Source organism: Salvelinus namaycush, chromosome 19 (genome assembly GCF_016432855.1).
Source record: "Salvelinus namaycush isolate Seneca chromosome 19, SaNama_1.0, whole genome shotgun sequence".
Lineage (NCBI taxonomy): Eukaryota > Metazoa > Chordata > Actinopteri > Salmoniformes > Salmonidae > Salvelinus > Salvelinus namaycush.
Window position 1 is genome coordinate 45405011 of NC_052325.1, and position 13120 is coordinate 45418130.

A 13120-nucleotide genomic window follows, 5' to 3' on the forward strand; every position below is an offset into this window, starting at 1 on the left:
TGGTCAAGGCTTTCGACTCTGTCAGTCACCACATTCTTATCTGCAGACTCAACAGCCTTGGTTTCTGCAAGTAAAACTAACTGCCTACATTTGTTTTCTGCCCCAAGAATGCTTTATTTATTTTTATTTTTTATAAATGGTGCACCTTGTGTAACGGATGTGAAATGGCTAGCTAGTTAGCGGGTACGCGCTAATAACGTTTCAATCAGTTACGTCACTTGCTCTGAAACCTAGAAGTAGTGGTTCCCCTTGCTCTGCAAGGGCCGCGGCCTTTGTGGAGTGATGGGTAACGATGCTTCGTGGGCGACCGTTGTTGATGTGTGCAGAGGGTCCCTGGTTTGCGCCCGTGTCGGGGCGAGGGGACGGTCTAAAGTTATACTGTTACTGTTTCTCTCCAGGTGTTTAAGGAGGAGGAGGAGGCAATCAAGGTGGACCTCCACGAGGGCTGTGGGAGAACAAAGCTCTTCTGGCTCATGGCTCTGGCCGACTCCAAGACCATGAAGGCCATGGTGGAGTTCAGGGAGCACACGGGTAACAGAACCTATCCAGACCCTTTTCTGACCCTGTCAAGAAACAACCCCTAGCTAGCCATTACCCCCTAGACACTTGTGTAGATCTGAGAGGGACTGGATAGATGTAATCAAGAAACAACCCCTAGCTAGCCATTACCCCCTAGACACTTGTGTAGATCTGAGAGGGACTGGATAGATGTAATCAAGAAATGACCCCTAGCTAGCCATTACCCCCTAGACACTTGTGTAGATCTGAGAGGGACAGATGTAAGCAATATGATGACATTTAGAAGTTAAAGTGGAGCTACTACTTTATTGTTGTTACCTTTCAAATTTTTTACAATCATAAGACGTCACACACTGTCATGACTGAACATCTGCCGTGTGATTTTTATGGTGATGTATTTCCTTCTCTAGCCTTCTCTCGTGCATAGCTAATGCTCTGCCTCTGTGTGCAGGGAATCCAGCCTCCTGCAGCTCAGACGCCTGCAGGTTCTGTGGCACCAGGAACGGCACCGAGCTCTCGGCTGTGGGCAGTGTCTGCTCTGACCCAGACTGCCAGGTACCAACCACTCACAACATAGTCATAATGATTATAGTAACAGATTGGATCTATATAGCTAGCTCTTTTCAGTGTTCAACACTTAGGTCATACAGTTACATTTGTGGCCTGCTGGAGGTCATTTTGCAGGGCTCTGGCAGTGCTACTCCTTGCACAAAGGCGGAGGTAGCAGTCCTGCTGCTGGGTTGTTGCCCTCCTACGGCCTCCTCCACGTCTCCTGATGTACTGGCCTGTCTCCTGGTAGCGCCTCCATGCTCTGGAGACTACGCTGACAGACACAGCAAACCTTCTTGCCACAGCTCGCATTGATGTGCCATCATGGATGAGCTGCACTACCTGAGCCACTTGTGTGGGTTGTAGACTCCGTCTCATGCTACCACTAGAGTGAGAGCACCGCCAGCATTCAAAAGTGACCAAAACATCAGCCAGGAAGCATAGGAACTGAGAAGTGGTCTGTGGTCACCACCTGCAGAATCACTCCTTTATTGGGGGTGTCTTGCTAATTGCCTATAATTTCCACCTTTTGTCTTCCATTTGCACAACAGCATGTGCAATTTATTGTCAATCAGTGTTGCTTCCTAAGTGGACAGTTTGATTTCACAGAAGTGTGATTGACTTGGAGTTACATTGTGTTGTTTTGGTGTTCCCTTTATTTTTTTGAGCAGTGTATTTTTTGTTTGTATTTTAGATTTTTTTTGTATTTTACCCCCTTTTTCTCCCCTATTTCGATCTTGTCTCATCGCTGGAACTCCCCACCGGGAGCGGGAGGCGAAGGTCGAGTCGTGCATCCTCCGAAACATGACCCGCCAAACCGTACTTCTTAACACCCGCTCTCTTAACCTAGAAGCCGGCCGCACCAATGTGTGGAGGAAACACCGTTCAACTGACGACTGAGGTCAGCCTGAGGCGCCACAAGGAGTCGCTAGAGCGCGATGAGCCAAGTAAAGCCCCCCCACGGCCTAACTCGGACGATGCTGGGCCAATTGTGTGCCGCCCTATGGGACTCCCGATCACGGCCAGTTGTGATACAGCCCGGGATCGAACCTGAGTCTGTAGTGACACCTCTAGCACTGTGATGCAGTGCCTTAGACCGCTGTGATACAGCCCGGGCTCTAACCTGAGTCTGTAGTGACACCTCTAGCACTGTGATGCAGTGCCTTAGACCGCTGTGCCACTCGGGAGGCCCCACAAATGTAATGTTAAAACCTTCTGTAAATGTAATGTTTAACTGATAAAAACATTTTTTAAGAGAGGCGAGCAAATATTTTTTTTTTTAATAAAAATACAAAAGTGGACCCTCTTGTTCCTATAACTACCTTAGTTCAACTCCTAGCGACCTATTACAGAAATTGTAGCCTCTTGTGGAGGCTAAAAGAGGCATAGTTCAGCCATAATCAGAGAGGAAGATCTGTATCTCTTTATTGGAAGAGATATTTTTTCTCTAATCATGTAACTTTTCATATCTATATATTTTTTATGTTTCAGAAAAGTGAAAAGGCACATCCTCGAGGGGGTCCAATCAGGCTCGCAGGTCGATCTTAATATACTTTAAAATTACTAAAACCAAATCTAAACCGTTTACATTTTTTAAATGGATCATACAGTTTCTTGACTGTGTCCAGCTCGTTAATAATCTCTGAAATTAAAGCTAGACAGTTAGGGACAATGTTGGGCAACATTACTTTAAAAGTAATTACAACATTACTTACTATGGAAAGTAACATGTTACATTACTTTTGCGTTACCAAGAAACAGAAAACCCTCTGAAGATGCCTTGCGCATGTTGGTCATTCATTCTTATGCCTAGTAGAGGAGGCACACTACCTTTGAATGGCTACCGTCCATAGCCTAATCCAGGGTTTCTCAAACTCGGTCCTGTTAATTTCAATTGACTGATTTCCTTCTATGTGCTGTAACTCAGTAAAATCGCTGAAGTTCTTGCATATTGCATTTATATTTTTGTTCAATATATATTATTTAGTTGAATTATTTGTACACAAGTAAATGCATATATAAAACCAACTGGGCATAGTAAAAGGTGAAGCTCAAATACAACGGCAACTGGCTACCGGTGTTGTATTGTTTTACACACAGATACAAATGTATTTTAAATTCTACAATTCATGAATTGAATTCCTAGTCACTCACTCAATTTGACCCCCGACCCTGCTGTACAGTATTGCACTGCAAAGGGTGTTGCTACTGTAAATGCACTTTCAATAAAGTGGATTTGATTAGATGTATTCGATAAAGCCCATCGTCTGACCCTCACTCCCCTCCGTGCCCTCTGTAGGAGTATGCCAAGGTGGCGTGCAGTAAGACCCAAGCATGCGGCCACCTCTGTGGCGGGGTGAGGAATGAGAAGAGCTGCCTGCCCTGTCTGCACGGCTGCAACAAGAGCACAGGCTGCCTGAAGCAGGACGCCGACGACATGTGCATGATCTGCTTCACTGAGGCGCTCTCTGCCGCTCCCGCTGTCCAGGTACGCTATACTGTACACATAATTACATTTTATTTCACCTTTATTTAAACAGGGAGTCATTCTGAAACCACGGTCTCTTTTGCGGATGAGCCTCGCATGAACGCATCAATCAACATCAAATTACACAATACATGAAAAGCACACACAAAACACGGAGAGCGAAACACAATCATATGAAACAAACACATTCTTCAGTAAAAAGGCCCTGAATTGGACTGAATTGCGCGAGAGGCACCAACTACCAACTTTAAGGAGTTTTGGACGTCTCTACTGAGTTAGGTAAATCTGCTTGATATTAATAAAAGAAAATAAGCAGATTTACCTAACTCAGTGGAGATGGAACGGATCTCCAGGGTTAGCCATCCCTGATTCCGGGTCTGCGATCTTATGTCTGAAGCTGAACAATTTTGTATTTATTAAGGATCGCAGCTACTCTTCCTGGGGTCCAGCAATATTAAGGCAGTTATATACAATTTAAAATATTACGTGACATTACATTTCATAACACTTTTCACAACACATTAAGTGTGTGACCTCAGGCCACCACTCTACTATCACATATCTACAACACAAAATCCATGTGTACGTGTGTGTATAGTGCGTTAACAATGACGTAAGGTACGGCAGAAGTTTATGCAAGAGGGCTTTATAGACCGAGAGCACTGCATTGATCTACGCTACTTCAGAGGGCCAGCCAACCTTCTGATAAAATGCAAAATTATGTATACTGAACCTATCGCCCTTACTAAAGCGCAATGCGCTATGATAAACTGTGTCCAATGGCTTCAATACTGTGGCAACTACATTTACAGTATATAGATGGTACAAATACTATTGTTGATAGTATTATATTGTATCTCTATGATACTTGATTCAGACAGTGACTCACACCTGGGTTTATTAGAATCTGTTTAGAGTTTTTTTTTGCCTGGAGCCAGATGGGTGGAATTTGAACTTGTGGGACTGTTATATTAGTTTCAACGCCTCATGCGGGTTCAATCATGTTTAGCTAGTGTTTGAAAATAATACAAATACTATTTGAACCAAGGACCTTGTTTGTCTTTAGGCCATAGATGTGTTCGAGGTCAGGTTCCAAATGTTCTGTGTGTGCTTTCTGTTCTTTTCCTCAGCTGGACTGCGGTCACGTGTTCCACCTCCAGTGTACCCGTCGTGTTCTGGAGAACCGTTGGCTCGGGCCCAGGATCACCTTCGGCTTCATGTCCTGCCCCATTTGCAAGGTACTATTCAACTTATGTAGCCCCGCCCACTTGACCCAAGCCATTTGGAAAGCGGTTGTCTTTCAACATCCGGCCCATTGACACACAAGCAAAACCATAATTAAATAAGAAGTAAATGTGTCGTTTTCTCGTAATATAAGCACTTGGAAGCCGACGTTAGCATAATTAGCATTGCCGTAAACGTAACATGGTGGGTTAGCTAGACTAGCTTATTAGACTATCTAATGATCGTTCTCCATACAGGCTGTATTTATTTTCAATCGAAGAGCAATGCTTGAAAGGGCAATGTTGTTAGACACAGAATACCAATGGCAGAAGACAGAAACGGTGCTGACATGTTTTTATGTAGATAACATTAGGATATTTGCGATCTGTTGTGCTACAAATTTAACTAGCTAACCCGCCAGTTATTATTCTATGGGAATGCAAATTATGCCAACGTCGGCTACTGAGTGCTTATACTACTTAAATTTTTTCAGATAAAATCAATTGATGAAGGCTGAAAGTGAAGGTTTTAACTATTACTTAAATAAAATGTAGTTTTTAATAGTGAGCGAGCGTTGAGCCTTATCCTTTTCAATAACCTTTCTCACCAGAGAATTACAAGGTCATTTCAAATTCTGTGCAAGTTATTTGATTGTTTTTTGACAAATGTCATTTTATATCTAATCACATCACCAGCTGTGTGTCAATGCGCCAGAAGTTGAAAGACAACCGCAGCAAATTGGCTGCGCCCTTGTTGCCAGGCTATGGTGAAATATAATGCCAATCTCCAGTGTCGCCCTGGAACATCTAGTAATACACAGCCTCAAATATGTTCTAGAACAGTGGGAGAACATCCCCCCCGTTTATCTTCCATCTATTCCCTCATAAATGCACCAAGTATGGATTTACATCTGTTTATTGATTAGCTGGTTTAGTTCACCAGGTTGGTTTGGTTGCTTTGTATGGAGGGCTCGCCCCTTTTCAGGTTTTTTGTCTATTTTACTGAAATGTACTTGTCACTAGTCTTGCACACAAGGCATTTCTAGCCGTGTGTTTCGCCCCAAAAAAGTGGTATTCCATAATTACGCTCCCCCTTATACCAGAATTGAGGCTCTCTGTTACCATGCATACAGTATGTGCAGCGCGCAGGTACCCTGTGATACCTGATACGCACCCACTTTACACCACAAAGGGCTACATGGGAAACCGTATCCACCACACCTTGGACAGGATTTACTTCTCTAAAATAACTGGGATTTTTGCAAGTAGTAGGGCAATATAAAACACATACATAACCATGAACAGGTTTAACAGAGATCATGTGGCCTGTGTGGTCTAACGGTTAGTGCCTCTGACCTCAGCACTCGCAGGAATTGCATGGGTTCAAATCCAACCTACTGCCCTTCTGACTCACACTCCTCCTACCTTTACTTTCTGCTCTTCACTGTCCTATCTGGTCAATAAAACAAAGCAAAAGTTCCAATGAGTGGCAATGAATTGTGTCATGTAGAGTTTACAAATGGACCTTGCAAAGATTCCTATCTTCATGATTTTCAATGTAACGTGCTTGGATCATAACAGCTCTGACTGAGTTTGAACTAACTAACATTGTGCCAGCCGAGTTAAAAAAGGAGATAGAATTGACTCGGACTCTTACTTGACTGGGCTGTTGCGTTTTTCCTCCCAGAACAAGATCAACCACTCGGTCATCAAGGACCTGCTGGACCCTATCAAGGAGCTGTTTGAGGACGTACAGAGGAAGGCTCTGATGAGGATGGAGTACGAGGGGCTGCACAAGAGCGAGGCCATCACCACGCCCGGTGCCCGCTTCCACAACGACCCGGCCGGCTTCGCAATGAATCGATACGCCTACTACGTCTGCTACAAGTGCCAAAAGGTAGGCACTAGGGGTGTAACGGTTCACCAAACCCATGGTTTGGTACATATTGTGGTTTTAGGGTCACGGTTCGGTTTCGATATGAATTGCCAACAGTTACTGTAGTTAATTTGTGTTTATCTAAGAAAATGGTAAATGTTGGTATTCCTGATTTACATATATGATCATGAGTCATATAATGCCTGATGAGAACATATGATGACTCATCAACAGCAACACTAAAATAAAGTGCAGTATGTGTGTGCAATCAATATGTAAACATGGCTCAGACATTGTATAGGCCTATGCTATAATGTTTTCTTGCAAATAGAAAAATAGGCGCACTTTAGGCGCACAGAGACTCTGTCTCCGTAGCACGGTACTTCTCATTTCCCACTCTGGGGTAATGTGATGAACTGTCATTGTTTAAGTAGCTCTCTGTAGCCCTGGAGGTCCATCCATCTGTAGGAAGTGCAACACAGGGTGCATTGACCAATTCATTAACAACGTTGGCTTCAGCTTGCTCATAATGAGCGGGTACTACCTGTTTGCGGAAATGCGTGCGAGACGGAGAAGTGCGTAACGTGGCTCGAGCACTTACACAAGGTCATGAAACCCCTTATTCTTAACCACCAAGAATGGGCGCGCATCCGTGGTTATAAACATGTTCATGCACTGAATGAAATGAAAAAAGGTACTAACCACATTTGGCTAAAACTTAACAAAGGTACAATCTATTGTGACAATGATGTGTACATACAGTGGGGAGAACAAGTATTTGATACACTGCCGATTTTGCAGGTTTTCCTACTTACAAAGCATGTAGAGGTCTGTAATTTTTATCATAGGTACACTTCAACTGTGAGAGACAGAATCTAAAACAAAAATCCAGAAAATCACATTGTATGATTTTTAAGTAATTAATTTGCATTTTGCACACAATGCAGCGGGGATTTTGGCCCACTCCTCCATACAGACCTTCTCCAGATCCTTCAGGTTTCGGAGCTGTCGCTGGGCAATACGGACTTTCAGCTCCCTCCAAAGATTTTCTATTGGGTTCAGGTCTGCAGACTGGCTAGGCCACTCCATAGTTGCCCTGGCTGTGTGTTTCGGGTCGTTGTCATGCTGGAAGACCCAGCCACGACACATCTTCAATGCTCTTACTGAGGGAAGGAGGTTGTTGGCCAAGATCTCGCGATACATGGCCCCATCCATCCTCCCCTCAATACGGTGCAGTCGTCCTGTCCCCTTTGCAGAAAAGCATCCCCAAAGAATGATGTTTCCACCTCCATGCTTCACGGTTGGGATGGTGTTCTTGGGGTTGTACTCATCCTTCTTCTTCCTCCAAACACAGCGAGTGGAGTTTAGACCAAAAAGCTCTATTTTTGTCTCATCAGACCACATGACCTTCTCCCATTCCTCCTCTGGATCATCCAGAAGTACATTGGCAAACTTCAGACGGCCCTGGACATGCGCTGGCTTGAGCAGGTGGACCTTGCGTGCGCTGCAGGATTTTAATCCATGACGGCGTAGTGTGTTACTAATGGTTTTCTTTGAGACTGTGGTCCCAGCTCTCTTCAGGTCATTGACCAGGTCCTGCCATGTAGTTCTGGGCTGATCCCTCTCCTTCCTCATGATCATTGATGCCCCACGAGGTGAGATCTTGCATGGAGCCCCAGACCGAGGGTGATTGACTTCTTCCATTTTCTAATAATTGCGCCAACAGTTGTTGCCTTCTCACCAAGCTGCTTGCCTATTGTCCTGTAGCTCATCCCAGCCTTGTGCAGGTCTACAATTTTATCCCTGATGTCCTTACAGAGCTCTCTGGTCTTGGCCATTGTGGAGAGGTTGGAGTCTGTTTGATTGAGTGTGTGGACAGGTGTCTTTTATACAGGTAACGAGTTCAAACAGGTGCAGTTAATACAGGTAATGAGTGGAGAACAGGAGGGCTTCTTAAAGAAAAACTAACAGGTCTGTGAGAGCCGGAATTCTTACTGGTTGGTAGGTGATCAAATACTTATGTCATGCAATAAAATCATACAGTGTGATTTTCTGGATTTTTGTTGAAGTGTACCTATGATAAAAATTACAGACCTTTACATGCTTTGTAAGTAGGAAAACCTGCAAAATCGGCAGTGTATCAAATACTTGTTCTCCGCACTGAATGTGCAGCTTATGCTCCTCCTTCAGATTCATCATTATTTTGATGATCAGTTTATTGACAATCTCCATACAGAAATCATTCCATTTCAGGCAGAGGGTAAAGTGCTTCTTTGTGGAGATTTCCATGTAAGAACAGGTTCTGAGCCTGACTACACTGATGCGGGAGGTAACCACCACATATTTGGACACCCCTCCTTGTACTGTAGCCCTATTATAAATAATAGAAACAATCCTGACCAAATACTGAACAAAAATGGGAAGGAGTTAGTGCATCTCTGTCGAGCATTAGGCCTGTACATGCGTAATGGTAGAATCAGAGGGGACTCTTTAGGTCAGTTTACTTACTGCTCAGCTCTTGGGACAAATGTAGTTGATTGTGCCATCACTGACATCGACCCCTCCTCCATTAGTGCATTCACTGTCCGACCACAGACACCATTGTCAGATCACAGACAGATCGTGTTTCTGAAGAAATTAACCGGCAATGCTCATTCAAAAAAACAGCCCAATAAACTCTACATAAACCAATCGTACAGATGGGCTCCAAACAGTGCAGAGAGATTCATTGAAACATTGAACTCAAATGAAATGATGAACTCTATACAGTTCTTCAATAACTCGCAATACCAAAACAATGAAGACGGTGTCAATTCGGCTACTCAAAACATCAATTGCATATTCCAAAAAGCAGCATCAAAAGCAAATTTGAGAAAACCAAAGAAATGCAACATCAGAAACAAAAATCTAAATATTTCTGAAAAATGGTTTGACAACGAATGTAAAATAATTAGAAAACACCGAAAACAAATGTCAAATGAAAAACATAAGCAGCAAAACAACCCAGAGCTACGATATGAATACTTTGAAACTCTGAAACAGTATAAACATACACTGAAACGTAATAAATTGAATTATACCAGTAAGACACTTGATGAAATTGGAAACGCAATTGACCAAAATCAGTTCTGGGACATGTGGAATAATTTAAGCACGACAAAGCCACAAGAATTGGCGATACAAGATGAAGGAATTTGGAACACTTATTTTGATAATCTATACAAAAACATCCCACAAAAAGACTTACAACAGAACCAATTAGAAATTCAAGAAAAATGTAACATCCTTGAAATCAGTCATTAAAAACAACTAAAATCCATTAGATTACCCAGTAACCCAACAAGAACTAAATTAAAAGCTCAAATCTATAAAATCAAAGAAAGCTGGTCTAGATAACATCAGAAATGAAATGCTGAAAAACAGCACACCTGAGTTGCAAAATGCTGTGCTTAAATTGTTCAACATAGTATTAACTTCTGGCTGCTTTCCTGATGTCTGGAACCAGGGGCTCAACTCCCCTATCCACAAAAGTTGAGACAAATCAGACCCCAGTAATTACAGGGAAATTTGCGTAGACAGCAAGTTGGGAAAGGTTTTCTGTAGCATTTTCTGTAGCGAATTCAAACCTTCAAGAAAAAAATGTAATAAGTAAATGTAAAATTGGCTTTCTCCCCAACCATCGCACTACTGACCATATATACACCTTACACACACTAATTAATAAACACATCCACCGCCAAAAAAAGAGGGCAAAATCTTTGCTTGCTTTATCGACTTTAAAAAAGCATTTGATTCTATTTTTTACTTTATATCATTTTTTCTCCCCAATTTCATGATATCCAATTGGTAGTTAGTCTTGTCCCATCGCTGCAAAAAGGTCGAGAGCCATGCGTCCTCAGAAACACGACCCTGCCAAGCTGCACTGCTTCTTGACACACTGCTCACTTAACCCGGAAGCCAGCCGCACCAATGTGTCGGAGGAAACACTGTATAACTGGCGACCGTATCAGCGTGTATGCTCCCGGCCCGCCACAGGAGTCGCTAGAGCGCGATGGGACAAGGACATCCCAGCCGGCCTAACCCTCCCCTAACCCGGACGATGCTGGGCCAATTGTGCACTGCCTCGTAGGTCTCCCGGTCGCGGCCGGCTGCGACAGAGCCCAGGATCGAACCTGGATTTGTAGTGACACCTCAAGCACTCCGATGCAGTGCCTTAGATCGCTGCTTCGCTCGGGTTATGTCACATTTGACATTGGTGGTTGTCACAGTTATGCCACATTTATAAACCCTTTATAAAGAATTACATAGTTATATATGATTTGTTACACATTTATGTAGTGTTTATGAAGGCTTTATTAAGCCTTTATAAGCTGCACGTTGTTTAAAGCGGGACAATAGAATGGATGTTTTCCTTATAGGGATTTTTTAAGATTACATTTATTGTCGATTTAGCAAGAGTGTTGTCGTGTGAATTAAAAAAAGAACAAACTTAAATAGTGAGCTATACCTTTGGAAACACAGTAGCAGCAGGCATACATTTCCCCTACATGGAATGTTTTGGAAGTAATATCTTTCACAGATGTCTGTCAGTCAGTTTCACTTGTCTCTAATAAACGTATTTAGGAGGCTTATCCCCTGACCCCTTCCCTTCCTTCCTCTGTTGCAGGCGTACTTTGGGGGAGAGGCGCGCTGTGACGCGGAGGCAGGACAGGGAGACGACTACGACCCCAGCGAGTTGATCTGTGGAGCATGCTCAGATGTGTCCAGGGCACAGGTGGGTGGAAGGAAAGGTCCAGAGAAGGCCTTAGGGCAGCGTTTCCCAAACTCATTCCTCAGGGACCCAGGTGCTGCACGTTTTGGTTTTTCCCCTAACTAGAGGTCGACCGATTTGTTTTTTCAACACCGATACCGATTTATTGGAGGTCCAAAAAAAGCCGATACCAATTAATCGGACGATTTTTTTTACAAATGTTATTTATTTATTTGTAATAATGACAATTACAACAATACTGAATGAACACTTTTATTTTAACTTAATATAATACATTAATAAAATCAATTTAGCCTCAAATAAATAATGAAACATGTTCAATTTGGTTTAAATAATGCAAAAACAAAGTGTTGGAAAAGAAAGTAAAAGTGCAATATATGCCATGTAAAAAAGCTAACGTTTAAGTTCCTTGCTCAGAACATGAGAACATATGAAAGCTGGTGGTTCCTTTTAACACGAGTCTTCAATATTCCCAGGTGAGAAGTTTTAGGTTGTAGTTGTTATAGGAATTATAGGCCTATTTCTCTCTCTACCGTTACCTTCTCTCTCTACCACTGGCACTTTAGTATTGCCAGTGTAACAGTATAGCTTCCGTCCCTCTCCTTGCCCCTACCTGGGCTCGAACCAGGAACACATCGACAACAGCCACCCTCGAAGCATCGTTACTCATCGCTCCACAAAGCCGCGGCCGTTGCAGAGCAAGGGGAACAACTACTTCAAGGTATCAGAGCGAGTGACGTCACCGATTGAAATGATATTAGTACGCACCCCGCTGACTAGCTAGCCATTTCACATCGGTTACACCAGCCTTATCTTGGGAGTTGATAGGCTTGAAGTCATAAACAGCTCAATGCTTGAAGCACAGCGAAGAGCTGTTGGCAAACGCACGAAAGTGCTGTTTGAATGAATGCTTACGAGCCTGCTGCTGCCTACCACCGCTCAGTCAGACTGCTCTATCAAATATCAAATCATAGACTTAATTATAATATAATAACACAGAAATACGAGCCTTAGGTCATTTAATATGGTCAAATCCGGAAACTCTCATTTCGAAAACAAAACGTTTATTCTTACAGTGAAATACGGAACCGTTGCGTATTTTATCTAACAGGTGGCATCCCTAAGTCTAAATATTGCTGTTACATTGTACAACTTTCAATGTTATGTCATAATTATGTACAATTCTGGCAAATTAATTACGGTCTTTGTTAGGAATAAATGGTCTTCACACAGTTCGCAACGAGCCAGGCGGCCCAAACTGCTGCATTTTACCCTGACTGCTTGCACGGAATGCAAGAGAAGTGACACAATTTCCCTAGTTAAAAGAAATTCATGTTAGCAGGCAATATTTAAAAATATATATAACAGGTTTAAAAAATATATACTTGTGTATTGATTTTAATGGTTAGGTACACATTGGTGCAACGACAGTGATTTTGTCGCGAATGCGCTTGTTAAATCATCACCCGTTTTGCGAAGTAGGCTGTGATTCGATGAGAAATTAACAGGCACCACATCGATTCTATGCAACGCAGGACACGCTAGATAAACTAGTAATATCATCAACCATGTGTAGTTAACTAGTGATTATGTTAAGATTGATTGTTTTTTATAATGTTTGAAGGGGTACGGGACTACACAAAGTTTGGGAACTACTGTCCTGTTGCCTCACCCAACTTCTGTTGAGCTTCAAT

The 13120-nt window shown here is 42.8% G+C and overlaps 1 protein-coding gene across 1 annotated transcript in view; it reads left to right on the top strand.

The window, feature by feature from the left end:
* The window catches only part of LOC120064471 (E3 ubiquitin-protein ligase MYCBP2-like), a 110129-nt gene that overhangs the window by 87800 nt on the left and 9209 nt on the right, over positions 1-13120 (top strand). The window contains exons 40-45 of the mRNA XM_039015067.1: positions 399-531; positions 971-1074; positions 3368-3556; positions 4687-4794; positions 6467-6676; positions 11322-11429. Coding sequence (XP_038870995.1) covers positions 399-531; positions 971-1074; positions 3368-3556; positions 4687-4794; positions 6467-6676; positions 11322-11429 — 852 coding nt within the window. The remainder of the gene's footprint in view (positions 1-398; positions 532-970; positions 1075-3367; positions 3557-4686; positions 4795-6466; positions 6677-11321; positions 11430-13120) is intronic.